Source organism: Equus przewalskii, chromosome 14 (assembly GCF_037783145.1).
Source record: "Equus przewalskii isolate Varuska chromosome 14, EquPr2, whole genome shotgun sequence".
Lineage (NCBI taxonomy): Eukaryota > Metazoa > Chordata > Mammalia > Perissodactyla > Equidae > Equus > Equus przewalskii.
In genome coordinates, this window is record NC_091844.1 from 60,074,599 (window position 1) to 60,093,130 (window position 18,532).

Here is an 18,532-nt window from a genome sequence, read left to right on the forward strand (position 1 = left end):
ATTTTAAGACCATCAACTGTGATGGGGGCACCCCACTTTGCATCACGCATGTTTTGTCTCTGGCATGCCACTTCCAAGGGACTGGAGGGTTCTAAAGAGCTGGAATCTCCCTTTGAAAATCACCCAGCGTTTCTTGGGGACGGTCCTGACTGAAATCCTGAGGCCATTGAGGACCAGTTCATTCATCATCTCCTGACTCCAGCCCCATCTCCACCCCGTGTAATTGAGAACTTTATCATCAGTTGGAGGAGTCATTGACCATCAGCATACAGGACTTCTTCAGCTTTCAGCAAATTCTTGGCTACTTCTTTCTGTTTTGCCAACATATGTTCAAAGAACATCAATTAATATTAAGGCCAACTTAGTTCAGAAAAAAAATAAAATATGGTTAGCAAAATCAGTCCTCTCGGTTATATCTCATAGCAGTTTTTTGGCACTTCTCTTAGAGTATCTATTCTTATACTATTGTTTTAGGTGTTTTTTTTTTCCTTTACCTCTCTTCTATTAATTTCCATGATGGCAAGGATAAGGTGTAACTCATTTTCTTATTTCTAGGTGCCTTTTGTGTGCCTTTCACAAAATAGATGCTCAGTAGACCCGTGGTAAATTAAAATGTTTCAAAATTATGTAAAAATGAAATTTAGTTTTCTGCAATTCCATTATATTAATGCTCCTATTCTTATCTATTAGCAAAGATGATCAAGGACCTTCAGCATTAAAGAATGGACAGGCTCATACTTCATAAATTAGCTAAACAAATAAAGCTCTGGACATCAGGGAACTTATGATTTAAATAAAAAATCGTTTGGGGCCAGCCTGGTGGCACAGCAGTTAAGTTCACATGCTCTGCTTTGGCGGCCTGGGGTTCACCAGTTTGGATCCCAAGTGCAGACCTACGCACTGCTTGTCAAGCCATGCTGTGGCAGGTGTCCTACATACAAAATAGAGGAGGATGGGCATGGATGTTAGCTCAGGGCCAGTCTTCCTCAGCAAAAAGAGGAGGATTGGCAGCAGATGTTAGGTCAGGGCTAATCGTCCCCCAAAAAAGTAAATAAATAAAAAATTTTTAAAAAATGGTTTATTTTCTTTTGATTCAAATTTATATATTATATTTAGTTTTCTATTTTGAGACATTTTGGGGATTCTTGAGAAGGTGTAATTTAAAAAAATGTATTTTGTATAAATTTTTTTTTACGAAAATTTTTATTTTTATTGCTACTTCTAACATACTGTGAATTTTATCTCTAGATCAAAGACTGACTGCCTTTTCATCCAAATGGAATTCTGTAATAAGGGGACGTTAGAGCAATGGATCGACAATAGAAGAGGCCAGGAAACAGATAAACAATTGTCTTTGGAATTTTTTGAACAAATAACTACAGGAGTAGATTATATACATTCAAAAGAATTAATTCATAGAGACCTTAAGGTAAGTGGAAAATCTACTTTGTTAGAAATTGATAAATGTGATTTAGTCATTTTAAAATGTCTTCTCAGGGCCGGCCCCGTGGCCAAGTGGTTAAGTGGTTGGGCTCCGCTGCAGGTGGCCCAGTGTTTCGTCGGTTCAAATCCTGGGCGCAGACATGGCACTGCTCATCCAGCCACGCTGAGGCAGCGTCCCACATGCCACAACTAGAAGGACCCACAACTAAGAATATACAACTATGTACCGGGGGGCTTTGGGGAGAAAAAGGAAAAAAAAAAATCTTAAAAAAAATATAAATATGTCTTCTCTAGTTTTACAATTGATTGACAGTCATGAGGAAATAGTATCTCTGATCCTCTAAGGGTAGAATGGACCTAGAACTTGCCCGAAATACCAGTCCATAGCACCACTCAGAAGATCTCCAGGGCAGGTGAACTTATCAAGAGGTGAACTTATCAAGACATGGAGCTCTGTAGGAAGAAGCTCATTCACTTCTGGTCCTGTTTGGCTGATAGTCACACCCTCCTCGCAAACACTTACAGCTTTAGTTATTGACCATTTCTGTGCAAATAACTATTGTGGCTGGTATAGCCAACTGGCTGCTCTCCCCCTGCCTCTCCTGCTACTCAGGCTGGTCTGAGAGGCATAAGGGATGCTGGTGACTATGGCTTTGGGAACATGGTTTTCCTAATCCCTCACTCATCACTCTTAAGGGCAGTCACAGCTATTGGGTCCAGAGTCTAGAATTTTCTTGGCATTTGGTTAGACATCTCTGTCCTATGATTGTAAATTATAGTAATCTAAACCTTGGAACATGTAGCATACCTTCATATTTTCATTTTCTTCTGGTTCCCTAGCTTCTTTCATGGCCTAAATGAGCAGTTTCCCCCTTTTTCCTTGTCATCAGAATGAAAGAAGAGAGACAGAGCAGCTTTTCACAGTCTCTCCTCCATGCTGGAGTCCCTGTGATTTGCCTACTTTCATCACAAACCAGCCATGCTGAATACTTTCCCTGAACCTTTGCTCATGTTCTTGCATGGAACACTCTTCTTCCTGTCCCCTTTGGTCCCAATTCCTTTATCTAGCCTTTCCTGATCACTCTGGATCAGGCAGAAGCACCTTGCCCATACCCCACCTGTTCCAGCTAGGAACGGGGAACGAAGCAAAAAGTTTCTTGAGAAAAATAACTGCCCATGCATATAGTTGTTTGTTGGGCCTAGCTAGGAGTAAGTGGCCCTTAAAAGGTATCCCGTCCTTGGCCTGCCCTGGGCCTGGATGCCTGATGCCTTCATGTTGGAGTTCACGTGGTTCCACTGTCTTTAACAATATCTGAAGATGTTCTTTCAAGTTGGAACGTTTTAAGGACTGTGTTCAAAAGATCATGTTTAGAATGGCTAAACCTTCGCTTTTAAATAAATCATACAGAGAATTAAATAAGAAATTAAACATAATTATCTCTTCATACAATTTGCGAATAAATACAGAAGTTTGGGTCTTAACTCCCAGGCCCTTCTCAGCATGAATTAGTGCAATTCTGACAGGTGCTGACTGGATCCCCCTTTCTCCTATCACCTCATCTGCCAAGTCTCTTCTGTGTCCCACACTGCCTGTGCCTCGTGACATAGAGTGATCTTTTCTTGTGTCTGTTGGCGGAGAATATTCGCTTTCTGGCTACAGTTGCTATGTCTGCAGTCAGACTTAAAACCGGAGAGGCTTTTTCACCTTCTACAACTTCTATAGCTTCCCTGCTATACAAAACAACAGTTGTTGCTTTCTGGCACCTGAGAGAAGATGCAAATGAAGGGGTGCACTTTTTTTGTGATGCTTTGCAAAATACCAGCTGTAGGTGGCTTTGCCAGAAAATAGTCTTTACCCAATGAAGCCCCTATTGTATAAAGTCTACCAGTGTTTACCGCTTCTTGTCAGAATCTTAAGAAGGCCAAAGACATTGGTGAGGGACATAGAGGTTTCTGGAGTGAGGGCTTACTGTCTGAAGAAGTTCAGTCTCCTAATAGGCTCAGGCTCCCTGGTCAGCCCTCGCCTGAGCATCAGACCTTGTTCCTGTACCTCCTATATAAAATTTGCACCTTTTTTTATGCTCTACAACCTAACATTTTGCCTAATTATACCATAACTGATTAGACAAAATGCAGCATTATTATTCTTTTTCTTTTTAATGAGCTATAAACAAGCAATCTGATATTTTGGTTAGTGTCATCTAGCTCATATATTTAGACAGCATCGTAAATGCAGCCTCCTGTTTCTCAGAGTAGGGTTACAGCCTTGTGTGGGACTAGTAGTTACACTTGCAAACCCAACGTCTTCCTACATTATAACTTGAGAATTGCCTAGGCGCATTTTCCCTCCACACTCACCCCACACACATCTACAGCTTTCTATTTGTATTATTGGCATTAGCTTCCAATCTAACTGGTAATTGTTCTAACCTGACTGCTAATTTCTGCATGGGCCTGTTCCCCCGGCCTCTTGGAAGCTCCTCTTTCAGTCTTCCTGGGCTGATGGTCTCTTCTCTCTCACTTCCTTCACTAGGCGGTCTCCTAAGTGTTCTCTCTTAGAGTCTGTGTGTGAATGACTAGCCCAACATTATAGTGAAAGTGTAACCTTTTCAAGAATGGCAAAATGTTAATTTCCTCATCACCAACCTTCCTGTTTACATGGTTTTTAGGATATTGGTCAATACCTTCTAGAAAGCTGTGGAAGAGGGTGAACAGCCCTTATTCTGTTCTTCCTTTTTAAAAAATTTTCAACTTGCTTAAAGAATTACATGGAAAAAATACTTCGGTGCTAGTTATCAGCTTCCAGTTAACTAGGTATGCCTTCAAGGATAGAGGGGGTATGTTTGTGAAGAAGTTGTCAGAGGCCTCGAGAAATTGACATCAAGTAAGCCCCCAGGGGAAATTCTGCACAGGATATTCTGCAACATTATTGAGAAGAGACCCATTCTGACAATCCCAAAATAGGAAGGGATTTTAAGGGTGTCTACTTCAATCCCCATCAAATCCTGGATTCATATTTGCAACATTTCCACCAAGTGTGTGTCCAACCCGGTCTTGAATACACCCTGGGATGGGGAACTCTTGAACTCTCATTCTTTGGGCCACACTATTAGTATATTAGGATATATTAAAGCAAATCTTTTGGCCATTTCCGCCCTCTCTTCCTGGATCCGCCCCCTGGGACCATGCAGAGTGAATCCACTTTCCACTTAACAGCTCTTAAGGTGTTTGCAGGCAGTTCTGCCGCAAGCCTTCTCTGCTCATAACTCAAGTCCTTACTTCCTCAGCTGGCCTTTTAAAGACCAGTGATATTAAATTTGCTGTTTTGGGCTACCTGTGTGAGGGGAAATGCCTTATAGGTAAATATCAAAATAGCTGTTGCTAAATATGATTTGTATATGTGATAATAGTCTGTGAAATTGGTACCTATAAATTAAATATCTGTTTCTTTCCCATAGCCAAGTAACATATTTTTAGTAGATGCAAAACATATAAAGATTGGAGACTTTGGACTCGTAACATCCCTGAAATATGATGACAAGCGGACAAGTAATAGGGGAACTAAGCGATACATGAGCCCAGAACAGGTGAGGTCGCCTTCCTTTCTATGTACTTTTTTACTTCCTTCATTTTTTTAAATTATAAAATTAGTAGATACCTCTTATAAAATTAAAACAGTACAGATGTATATAAAATAAAAATGGAAAGTTTCCCTTAACCTTCATTGCGTCTACTCTCCTCACTAGAGTTTGTTTATCCTTTTAGATCGTTTTCTGTGAGTTATAAAATATGCAAACACAAATATATATTTACACAATTTTTTCAGAAAAATGTTCCTAAATACATTTTTACAAGGTTATTATAATGTTCTTTTGTGATTTGATTTTTTCCACTCGACAGTGTATCATAATTTTTTCATATCAGCACCGATAAATCTGACACATTCTTTTTAACAATTGTATTGTATGCCAAGTATAGATGTATCATAATTTACTTAACTATTTCCTTATTGATGGATATTTATTTAGGTTGTTTCCAACTTTTTACGTTTATAGACATGTTATATGTCTTCCTCCTTATCTTTGAGTCTAAAAACAAATATTTCTGTGATAATCTATGATAGATTCCTTGAAGTGAAATTATTGAATAGAATGACAAGTGCATTTCAAACTTGGTAAATATTGCCAAATTGTGATCCAAAAAAAGTGATTCTGCTGTGCTTTCCTACCAAAGTATAGGAGAGTGCTGCTTTTGCTCTCACATCTCAATTAGACTAGGGTACTGTCAGACTACAGTTTGGGCCAGTGTGATAAATGAGGAGTGTCTTGCTGTTTTAGCTTGCTTTTTCCAGATTTTGAGAAGGTAGGCCATCTTTCCATGTTTACTTACAATTTTTCTGTAAATTCTCTATTCCTATCCTTTCCTTACTTTTCTTAATTAGGTTATCTTTTTCTAATTTATTTGTAAGGAATCTTTATATGTTTTGGATATTGATTCCGTGTCTGGTAACTACATTATAGAAAATTTCTCCTTGATTGTTACTTGTTATTTCTCTGTTTATAATGTGGCATAGAAGCTTTTAAGTTGTCACGTTTATCAATATTTTCCTTGTGGCTACTGGGTTTCTCATTTTTATTTTGGAGGCTGTTCCTATCACAAGATTATAAACGTATTTTGTGTTTTTGCTAATACTTTAGTCTAGCTTGAATTAATTTTCATATTGGTATGTATTTTTAAAGTTTTTTCCTAAATATGTACTATAGTGTTTTGCTACTAAAATGAGACTCTTTGGGGGCTGGCCCAGTGGCATAGTGGTTAAGTTCGCATGCTCTGCTTCAGCATCCTGGGGTTTGCTGGTTTGGATCCCAGGTGTGGACCTACACACCACTCATCAAGCCGTGCTCTGGCAGCATCCCACATACAAACTAGAGGAAGACTGGCACAGATGTTAGCTCAGGGCCAATCTTCCTCAAGACAAAAAGAAAATTAATTAAAAAAATTAATAAAATGGGACTCCTTGTATCCAATTGGTTTTACTGAGGCTGTTGATTTTTAAAATATATTTACAGTCACGTGCCACATAACAACTTTTTGGCCAACAACAGACAGCATATACATAAGATTAGTCCCATAAGATTAGTCCCATCAGATTAGTACCATATAGCCTAGGTGTATAGTAGGCTATACCATCTTGGTTTGCGTAAGTACACTCTGATGTTTGCACAAGGATGAAATTGCCTAACTACACATTTCTCAGAATGTATGCCTGTCATTAAGTGACACATGACTGTATTTATTTATCATTGTGGTAAAATACCCATAACATAAAATTTACCATCTTAACCATTTTTATGTGTCCAGTTTAGTGGCATTAAGTACATTCACATTGTTGTGCTAGTATCACCACCATCCATCCACAGAACCCTTTTCATCTGGTAAAACTGAAACTCTGGATCCAGTGAAAGGCTCCCCATAGCCCTCTCTCCCTGGCCCCTGGCAACCACCATTCTACTTCCTATCTCTATGAATTTGACTGCTTTAAGTTCCTCGTATAAGTGGAATCATACAGTATTTGTCCTTTTGTGACTGGCTTATTTCATTCAGCATAATGTCCTCAAGGTTCATCCATGTTGTAGCATGTGTCAGAATTTCCTTTTTTTAAAGGCTGAGTTATATTCCATTGTATGGATACACCAAATTTGTTCATCTGTTCATCCATTGATGGATGCTTGGGTTGCTTCGCCCTTTTGGCTGTTGCGAATAATGCCGCCACAAGCATGGCTGTACAGCTATTGATTTGTCAATGCTTGTCTTATATATAGACTCATTACTCTAATAGTTTAAATTCTTTTGGTTGATTGCTTATTGTCTATTTTTCATCTTTTTGATGTTTTGAGAGTCTAGAATGGAGAGGAACTGATCTCTTCTTCCCTTTGGGGATCATTTGGCGTAAAAACATAATTTAAGTTTTTTGTGGAGTGTGAAAGTAGAAGACAGTAGGAGGCTAAGGGCTCCCTTTTAACCCACTTTTAAAACTATCTCCTGCATCCTATATTATCCCCCTAAGAATATTTTTGAAAAAATCATTCATCTTGTGCTTTTTATTTTTTTAGTGATTTTTTAATGGAAAAACATTTTATTAGGGGTCAATTTGTATACCATAAGATGCACAGATCTTAAATGTACATTTTTAGTTTTGACAAAGGTATATACCTGTGAAATCCACAAGCCTATGAAAATGGAGAACATTTTCCTCACCCAAGAAAATTCCCTCAGGCCCTTTCCAGTCAATCCTTGCCCCAAAGCAGCCAGTGCTCTGATTTCTATCACCATTGATTGCTTTTCCCTATTGTTGAGCTTCATATGAATGGGATCAAGCAGCATATATTCTTTTGTATTTGATGATTTCACTCAAAGTAGAGTCTGTTGGAGAACCTCTAGTTGTTGTTTATACCAGCAGATTATTCCTTTTTAAGTATTCTTCTGTTTTATGAATATACCACAATTTGTTTATCATTCTCCTGTTGCTAGATATTTGGATTGCTTCCAGTTATGGAATATTATGAATCAATCTTCTATGAACATTTGCATGCAAATCACTGACTGAGAACTGTTTTAACTGCTTCACCTGCTGCCTCTCATTTAACCCCACAAACTCTGAGGTTGAAACTATTGTTATTTTCATTTTATGGTTAAGATTATTCCCACCTTGACGGTTAATTTACACAGGTGTTTCAGATATTTAGTGATGGAGATTTGAACCTGGGCAGTCAGACTCCACAGATCTTGCTAACAAGTACACATTGTTGTATGATGAAAGATATTTTGGTCAAATAACTTCTTTGGCTTCAGAAGGCGTAGATATTTATATCAGGTGAGTAACGGATGTAAATATATCTTGATCTCTTTAGATTTCTTCAGAAGTATATGGAAATGAAGTGGACATCTATGCTTTGGGAGTAATTCTTGCAGAGCTTCTTTACATATGTCCCACTGCTAGAGAAACAGTTGAGGTAAATAATCTCACAGAAAGAGTTAAGCAATTGGGGCCGGCCCAGGGATGTAGTGGTTGGGTTCGCGTACTCCACTTTGGCAGCCTGGGGTTCACCGGTTTGGATCCTGGGTGCAGACCTACACACCATCATCAAGCCATGCTGAGGCAGCATCCCACATAGAGGAACTAGAAGGACTTGCAACTAAGATATACAACTATGTACTGGGGCTTTGGGGAGAAAAAAATAAGAGGAAGATTGACAACAGATGTTAGCTCAGGGCCAATCTTCCTCACCAAAAAAAAAAAAAAAAGAAGCAGCAGCAGCAGCAAAAGACCATTGGCTGTCATCTTCAAAGTGCAGCTGCAGACAGTTATTGCACTCCTTTGAGTGTAGGCTTGGACGTATTAGTGTTGAATGCAAATGAAATGTGGATTTTATCTCTTTCATGTTTGGGCAAGCAAAACTTTGTTAAAGACCGAAAATTTTGGTCTTCTTTGGAAGATGTGTATATGTTATAAAACTGTAGCTATTTCTCCCTATTTGAGTCAGTAAAATTTTATTGATTGCTTTGCATAAGACACTGTGCTAAGTGTTACAAGGGTTATAAAAACTAAGAAGCCTTGTTCTCAAGGAGCTTATATTCTCGAAGGAAAAATAGTATAAGAAAATGCTGGGGCCTGCCCTGTGGCCAAGTGGTTGAGTTCGCACACTCTGCTTCGGCGGCCCAGAGTTTTGCTGGATCGGATCCTGGGTGTGGACATGGCACCGCTCATCAGGCCCTGCTGAGGTGGTGTCCCACATAGCAGAGCCAGAAGGACCTACAACTAGAATATACAATGATGTGCTGGGGGCTTTGGGGAGAAGAAGAAGAAGAAGAAGAAAAAAAAAAAGATTGGCAACAGTGGTTAGCTCAGGTGCCAATCTTTAAAAAAAAAAAAAAAAGGGAAAATGCCCTAATTGTTTTGTGAGAAGGCATGAAGTCTTATGGAGGCAGCTAGGAGGAAGATGTTTCCAGCTGTGGGGATTTAGGTTTCATGAAGGCGTTTAAGCTGGGTCTGAAGGAGTGGTTGGCTTCTAATAGTCCAAAATGGAAAGAAGGTAATTCCAGCATAGAGAAAGGCATGTGCAGAGTGTTTGGGAATAGCAGGCAGTGTCCTTCTTGTTGGAATGTGTAAGTTACAAGGAAGTGGTCGTTGAAGGCACTGGGAAGACATGTTGGGGCTAAATTAAGGCAAGAATACAGACTTTCTTGTGGAGACAGTTGGGAGCCACTAAAGGCATTAGGTAACTAGATATCCTAGTCTGAAGCTCAGTAAAGGGGACTTGCCTGGCATCAACAGGCTTCTGTTCTGTAAAAAAAATGGATAATGGAAATACCTATCACACAGGGTTCCAAAAAGAATGAAGGGAGATAATGCATATGATGCTTTTAAGACTTCCACATGTTGTAATGTTAAGGATGGTTATTAGGATGGGGTGGGGGAGGGGAGTCCTGCTTGCTTCTTGGCTAGTGACTTCCAAAGATCTGGAAATATCCTAGATTTAGGGTATCTCCAACTTTTAGTGCTTCCTAAGTTTGTTTTTCCTCCCAAGTGAATAAATTTCCTGACAAATATATATATGTTTTATTTTCAGATCTTGGAAAAGCTAAAGGCTGGCATCTTCTCAAATGTATTTGATAAGAGAGAAGTAAGCACTTGAAAATAATCAGAATTTTGTTTATTTCAATGTTTTATTTATTAATGTTGACTCTTACTGTTATTACAGAAAATTCTTCTACAGAAATTAGTCTCCAAAGATCCCAAGGAACGACCTAAGACATTTTCAATACTGTGGACGTTGAAGGAATGGAAGAAGGATACAGTGAAAAAGAATGGTACAGGGAAAAAGAAACCAACTTCATGTTAGAGCCCTTCTAAGAAAGTATCCTGCTTCTGATCTTTGATTTTCCTGTAACTGTCTAAAATCTACTAGGGAATGTCGATGGTATTTACCTTCTTCCTCTTTTTTTTAACCCTACATTATGATTTTTTTTAATTGCGGTAACATTCATTTATACCATTATATAAATTTCAGGTGTACACTGTTATATATTTCGATTTCTGTGTAGATTACATCATGTTCACCACCCAAAGACTAATTACCATGCATCACCACACACATGTGCCTAGGTATTTACCTTCTGTTTTCATTTTTCCCTTAATTTTTTTACTACATTTGCAGGAACGTTTGCATTTTTTTACTTCAAAAACATTCTTAGGTTTGACTTTTTCCTGGTGCATCTCCTTATTATGAAGATGAGAAAAAAAAATCCCTCAAATTTTTTTTAGTGTCAATTGATAAACCAATTAATAATATTTATTAAATGTCCATTGTTTCCAGGCCAAAAAATGTAAGGTCTTTTCCTGTCTTAGGTGGCTAACAGGCCAGTTGGAGAAATATGGTACCCATGAAAAGATAAGTGATATACAATCACTTTGGAAAACAATTTGATATTACCAGTAAAGTTGAAGGTGTATGTACCCTCAAAGCCATCAGTTCCATTCCTACAAGAATTTTCATAGAAACCCTGTTTATAATAGCTGAAAGAACAGGAAACAATCCTAATGTCCATCACAAAAAGAATGGACCCATAAATTGTATTATATTCACACATTGGGATACTATATAGCAGTGAAAATGAATGACTTACAGCTAAATGCAATAACATGATACATCTCCCAAGAGCATCATGTTACGCAAACAAAGCAGGTTACAGAAAATATATACAGAATGATTCCATTTACATAAGGTTCATTTCATGCTAAATGAAATAGTCTTCAGGAGTCCAACCAGATGTGGTAAAACAATGAAATGAAGGAAGAGAAGGAGAAATATTAGATTCTGATCATGGTTATCTCTGAGGAGGGATGGCAGTGATGTGACTGGGGACTTCAAAGGTAACAGTTAACTTTTTTTTCTTAAACTGGATATTGATTCCACTAGCGTTTGCTGCATAGTTCTTTTTATCTTAAATACATTTTGTATCTGTTATAACAGACACTTTATAGAGATAATAACTCTGCTGTAAGGTAGTAGCTAAGCACAGAAAGTAGTCCGTCTGGAGGGGTGAGCTCACCTTCTGCGGTATTGCGGCACAGGGCTCAGGGAGACTTCCAAGGATGCGAGCAGTTTAGGTGGGTAGAGAGGAGGCCATTTGGGCAGTCTGGGCAAGGGGCATGGCTTGAGTTCTGGAAAAGCTGCATTTGAGGAACATGGGTATACTAATTTGTTTCCCTGAATTGCTGTAGAGAAGGCCAGAAGATGATTTGGGCTATATCTTAGAAGAACCTGGGGGCTAATTTAAACTTTACAGCAACCAGCTACCACGCTAAAACTGTCATGTAATTTTACAGTTTTTAAAATGAGCCAAATTTAGGCTAAGCAGAAAAATCGCAGTAAGAGAAAATACTTTTATAAAGAGTTATGGCTATTTCTTAAAGGTGTTACTAAGAGCACTTAATACGGTTTGCAGCTCCCAAGACAGTGTTTGATTAAAGCAGGGTTCACCAATGGATGCTAAAACTCTTGGTTGACAAGATGTTGGGAAACGGGGTCTTCACAAGGATTTAAATCTAATCCCACAGATGATACATAAATTACAAAGAGGAAGATGTACCTTCACAGTGCAAAGATCTCTTGGGGACCACAATAACTATGGGATGAAATTGAGCATCACTCAAAGTGGGACAACCTAACTTGATGCCCCTCCTGATGGGGTGTGAAAATTACACACTATCACCTCTTTAGTTTTCTTGCCCCAAGTGTCTAACTGGAATTTAATCATGGTGAAATTATTAGACAAATTCTGAATGAAGTCATTCTATAAGATAATTGACTTTGGCTTCTCGGAAAGTCAATATCACAGAAGGAAAAAGTACGGGAACTATTCTAAATAAAAAAAGAACTAGAGAGATATGATGACCAAATGCAATGCTTGAATCTTGATTGTATCCTGAATATTAAAAAAGGGTAAAACCAAGCAAATAGCTATGAAAGACATTTTTGAGACAATTGAGAGTATTTGAGTATGGACTATATCTTAGGGGACGTTATGGAATAATTGTTAATTTTCTTATGTGTGATAATGATTGTGGTTGTGCAGGAAAATGTCCTGTTCTTAGGCAATGCATGCAGAAATATTTAGGGGTGAAGTGGCATGACATTTGCAACTTTCACATGTTCAGCAAAAATCAGTGTGAATATGAAGAGAGAAAGCAAATATGGCAAAATGTTAACAACTGAACAATTGATAAATCTAGGTGGAGAGAATAGAAGTATTTCTTGTAATATTCTTTAAAGTTTCTGTAGGTTTGAAATTTTTCTGGGTGGAGAGAAGTCATTTTGTAAACAGTATTATCTGGATCTAATGAATAAGGCTATACTCAAAAGAAAAACTAATGAATGTGGCAAATTAGTGACAATGTAGCCTTATTTTTACCTTCTCTCATTTTAATATTTCCACTGTTACAAAATAAATATAGCATCTCTTAGAAGATTTTATTTATTTGTGAGTATATATTTTCTCAGCCTCAAAAGTATAGTAAATAAAAAGTATCCTCTTAATCAGAGGATGAGAGGGGCAAAGGCCAGGGATCTTATTTGCTAATTAGAACACACACACACACAGAGTTGTGTTTTTTTGTTTTTGTTTTTGGTTTTTTTGGTGAGGAAGATTGGCCCTGAGCTAACATCTGTTGCAAATCTTCCGCTTTTTTTTTTCCTCCCCAAAGCCCCAGTACATAGTTGTATATCCTAATTGTAAGTCCTTCTAGTTTTTCTGTGTGGGATGCCGCCACAGCATGACTTGACGAGCAGTGTGTAGGTCCGCACCCAGGATCCGAACCAGCAAATCCTGGGCCACCAGAGTGGAGTGGCAGAACTTAACCCTTATGCCACCAGCCTGGCCCCAACACAGAGATTTTGAAAGAGCTATTTTGACCTAGTTTCACTAGAAACAGACCTTCTAGGAAATTTTTATCACTAATCGCACATATATTCTTTACGCTAAATATACATATATTTAACATAAATACATATATTGTAACACACATATACACTTAGCACATGTTATGTTAGATATATTTAGCATATATACACACTCACATATACATAAGTGCGAGCATGTGTGTGTGTGTGTGTGTGTGTGTGTGTGTGTGTGTGTTGGGCCAGCTATGTAATTTGTGAGACCCCCTTGCAAAATGAAAATGTGAAGCTTTTGTCCAAAAAGTAAGCATGGGGCACTTTTGAACATGAAACCTGTGCAACTGCACAAGATGTATGTCCATGAAGTCAGATGTGTGTTTGTACATACACACATAAATGTATAAACACACATATACACACACATATGTGTGTATGTATCGGAGATGAAATGTTTAAAAGTCTCAATATGATCTTTTCCAAGACTCCATTATCCGGTGCATTCACTAGAGACGTGAACTTACAATGTCCATTCCCCACTTGAGTGTTCACCATAACGAGGTTCCTGGCATATTAACTTTTCATTATGGGATATTGAATAATTTTAACATTATTCATATTTACTTTTAATAAGTTTTAATGTTAAAACATGCAAAAACAAGATAGAATAATGAGACTCTGTACCCATTACCCAACTTCAACAACTATCAACATTCTGCCTTTCTTGTTATATCTACCCTCTTCCTTTTTTTCAATTTCTTTTGCTGGGGTATTTGAAAGCAAATCTCAGGCATTATACCATTTTACTTGTAAATCCTTAAAAATGTATCTCTAGGGGCTGGCCCCGTGGCCAAGTGGTTAAGTTCGCGTGCTCCACTTCGGCAGCCAAGGTTTCACCAGTTCGGATCCTGGGCACAGACATGGCACAGCTCATCAGGCCATGCTGAGGCGGCATCCCACATGCCACAGCTAGAAGGACCCACAACTAAAATATGCAACTGTGCACTGGGGGGATTTGGGGAGAAAAAAAAAGCAGGAAAAAATGTATCTTTAACAGATAAGATCTTTTTAACAAAACCATGGTATCATTGTCACTTGCCAAAATTAATGATTTCCTTAATTAGCATATAATAATCAGTCTGTATTCAGTTTTCCTTTCAAAAATATCTTTCTGCTGGTTGTTTAAATGAGGATCCAACACTGCATTTAGTTGCTGTCTCTTTTACTCTATAACATTGACCCCTGTCTTTAATTTCTTTCCTCTTCCCAGTTATTTGAGAAGGGAACTGGATCATATATCCTGTAGAATTTCCTTCGTTCAGGTTTTGACTGACGGTATCCACATGATGTCTAGTTAGAACTAGAAGGTTGATTTGATTCTGGTTCAAAAATTTTTTCCAAGAATACTCCATAGGTGATGCTATATACTTTCTTTTGCATCACGTCCTGAGGAACACGATGTCTGGTTGTTCCACTGTTGGTGATGTCTGGATTGATCGGTGGTTTCTAGTGGTGTCATCTACTATAAAGCTTCCTATCTATCTTTCACCCAATGGTTTGAGCAACCATTGATGATTGTTACCTGAATCCATTATTTTATTAGGGGTTGCAAAACAGTGACTTTTGGATTCTATCAAACCTCTTGCATTTATCATCTGTGATTCTTGTAGAAAGAAGAACTTTGTCTAAAGCTGATTGGGAAAGATGGAATAAATAATTAATTTATTCATCTTTAGAATGAGTTGGTGCCCTAACAACCTCCAAAGGTGATAAATGAGGTCTTCGTTTTCTAAGTAGGGGTATGACTAAACCAGTACTTTGAAACAGTGTGTTTAGAATGGGCTGGAGCATGAGGAGACTGTATTTGAAAGGCCAGAAGGCCAAGAGCCTAAGAGGGCCTGAGCAATAGGAGGGGACAGAACCAAGAGGACTAACTGAATATGAAGATTAAGGGAAAGGTAAGCGTCAGAGATTACTTCCAGGTGTGTGTGAAGGTGAGTGGCAGGATTAGGATGCCATTAAAGGAAATAGAAGTCTCAGTCAAATTAACCCCCAAAGAGCCAAACGTACGTGAGAGATATTTTGTCTCACACTTTTACCTATTACACAGTTTTTAGTTAGTTAGAATTTAAGCCAATAGTGGGGCCACCATACATCTGTCAACATGGTGAAGTGGAGCACATTTGGATATTGGATCTCATTTGGAGATGCCGAGTTTGAGGTGCTGTCAGGTGAAGATGTAAGCAGACTGTGGGAAATGCAGGAATGCAGGATAGGAACTTGAGAGAGAGGATGGATTGGAATCGTACACAGAAGTGATGTGTATGTATCTCTGGAAGTAACCCTGGATGCTTAACTTTGAATCCAGGGATTTCCAAGGGAGAGATTATATAGAGGTAAGAGGGCTAAGGAACAGAGCATGGCAGACATCTCCATTTTGATATTTACTCTGTGTGTAAATATCAATTCAGTTCTTAATGTCTGTGATTCTATGACGTATCCTAATCTTCCATTTCTTCAGAACGGTCTCAGATGAAGGGACTACTGTTGAGAGATGTAGGGTGACCCCACGATTGGCTTAGACTCTTGACTAACTGAAAACTGTGTCACAGGTGAAACCGTGAGGCAAATAGGCTATTTCTGAAATATGTGTGGCTCTTTAGGGCTTAGTTTGATTGAGACTTGTCTTAGTTTCCTATGACTGCTCTAACAAATGATCACAAACTTGGTGGCTTAAAACAACACACATTTATTCTCTTAGTTCTGGAGGCGAAAAGTCTGAAAGGAGTCTCACCAGGCGAAAGTCAAGGTGTTGGCAGGGCCGTGCTCCTGTGGAGGCTCCCATCCTGCGACCTGCGTTCATGGTTACCTGAGTCACCCCAGCCGCACAGGTCTGCTCAGTGTTACCTGAATAGGCTTTTGCACTCTATGCTCTCTACTACGATTTCTACCTGAAATTCCTTTCAACGTTTTTTTTTTTTTAACAGCTTTATTGAAATATAATTCATATACCATACAATTCACCCATTTAAAGTATACAGTTCAGTGGCATTTAGTATATTCAGAGTAGTGCAACCATCACTACAAGCAACTTTAAAACATTTTTGTCAGCTCACAAAGAAACCCAGTGCCCATTAGTAGTGATTCTCATCCTCCGCCACCTCTAAGCAACCACTAGTCTACTTTCTGTCTCTACAGATATGCCCATTCTGGACATTTTATTTAAATGGAATCACACCATCTGTGATCTTTTTCACTTAATATATTTTCAAGGTTCATCCATGTTGTAATATGGGATCGGTAATTCATTCCTTTTTATTGCAAATAATATTCAATTATATGGATATATCACATTTTTTATTCAACAGTTGATGGACATTTGGGTTGTTTCTACTTTCCTGCTATTATGAACAATGCTACTATGAATATTCGTGTACAAGTGTCACGTGGACATATTTCCATTTCTCTCGTGTGTACACCTAGCAGTGGAAATGCTGAGTCATACTGTAACTCCTTCCTCCTAACTTTGCATATCAAAGTTATGTTCGGAACTCAGATTCAGTGCTACTTCTATAGTGTTCTGCCATCTCACACTCAGAACGAAACTCCCCTCTAGTACTCCCAGTGTTGAGTGCCTCAGTATTGCGCTTACCAGTTTGCCCTGGAGCTGTTATTCCTGCGTGGCTGTTCTCCTCCTACTGTGAATTTCTGGAAAGCAGGGACAGGCTCTCATTTTTGTCTGTCCCAAGACAGCGACTGTACCGCCCTGCATAAAGCAGGAACTCTGTAAGTCCTTTCGAACGGGTGGGTAATACAAGTGTTAAGAATTTCATGTGCTTGATTCTATAAAATGTGTTTAATATTAAATAATAATAATGTTCACTTTCAAATTTCAACAATTAAATGTTTGTCAAATAACATTTAAAGTAAAGGTGTATAAGGTAAACCAGTTTGGTACATTAAAGTCTATTTTATTTTAAATTTTAGAAGCTCCAGTTTTTTTTATTTATAATTAGGAAAATGAAACACTTTAGAAATTTGAGACAGAACTTTGAAAATAAGCATAGCACAATAAAAACAAAAATACATGAGAACATGTTAAAATTTACTGTTTCAAATTTCACATAAATGTTCTAAAGTAAATTTAAAGATTCTTTTCAACATTTTCATTTTCATTATTGTCAAGTTATAAAATTATAAAAGCCCTTTATGAAAAAAATAAGTTTTTACTCATATGGAAAGCCTGTATTTTTAACCGTCAGTGGGTAAGAATGGAGGGACGTCTCTCACTCCCCAAGGCAGGCGTCGTTCTACCGCTTGGCCTGGAAATGCGAACTGCAGCTCTGGTGGAGTCATGGGTTCCATCAATTCCTATGTTCCAGCATAATTGTTCACATATTCAAAATATTGTAGGCCACTGGGGAGGTGGTAGGTTGTCTCCATAGTCAGTAAGAGGAGAAAAAGAAGCCAGTTCCTAATTCTGTTCTCTCTGAAACAGTTCATGTGGCTTTGGGACTGACTGACTGAATGTCAGTATGTTGGCTGAAATGACAGGTAAGGATTTGACTGTAATTCCAAGGGAAAAATGTACTCCTTTGTTTTAGCTATTAATACAATTTTACTATTTTTAAATGAAAAAAGTAAATATTGAGGCTGGCCCCGTGGCCAAGTGGTTAAAGTTCCATGTGCTCTGCTTCGGCAGCCCAGGTTCGTGGGTTCAGATCCCAGGTGCGGACTTCCTCCACCCATCATCCATGTGGAGGCATGCCACATACAAGAGAGAGGAAGTCTGGCATGGATGTTAACTCAGGGCAAATCTTCCTCACCAAAAAAAAGTAAATATTAAACAGTATTATCCAACTATATAAATGCCAATATTTTATATTTCTATTTATATTCATAAAAATAATGATTCATCTTTTGAATGAAGAACAAGCCCAGAAGTTAACGAGGTTAGTGGTTCCAAACTCTGCTGCATCTTACAATCAAAGGTAGTGATGCCCAGGCCACAGTGACCAACTACATCAGAATCTCTGGGGGTGGGAGCTTTGTATTATCATTTTTTATAGCTCCCCAAGTTAAACTTGAGAACAAGTGAATTAGATCTTATTAGGTCAGAGGCTAATACAAGT

The 18,532-nt window shown here is 38.3% G+C and overlaps 1 protein-coding gene across 1 annotated transcript in view; it reads left to right on the plus strand.

Moving 5' to 3' along the window:
* EIF2AK2 (eukaryotic translation initiation factor 2 alpha kinase 2) overlaps window positions 1-17,381 on the plus strand; it is a 39,073-nt gene extending 21,692 nt beyond the window's left edge. Inside the window, exons 12-16 of the mRNA XM_008516159.2 lie at window positions 1,249-1,429; window positions 4,902-5,030; window positions 8,355-8,456; window positions 10,074-10,127; window positions 10,206-17,381. Of these exons, the coding sequence (XP_008514381.2) occupies window positions 1,249-1,429; window positions 4,902-5,030; window positions 8,355-8,456; window positions 10,074-10,127; window positions 10,206-10,346 (607 nt within the window). The 3' untranslated portion in view covers window positions 10,347-17,381. The remainder of the gene's footprint in view (window positions 1-1,248; window positions 1,430-4,901; window positions 5,031-8,354; window positions 8,457-10,073; window positions 10,128-10,205) is intronic.
* The last annotated feature ends 1,151 nt before the right edge of the window (window positions 17,382-18,532 follow it).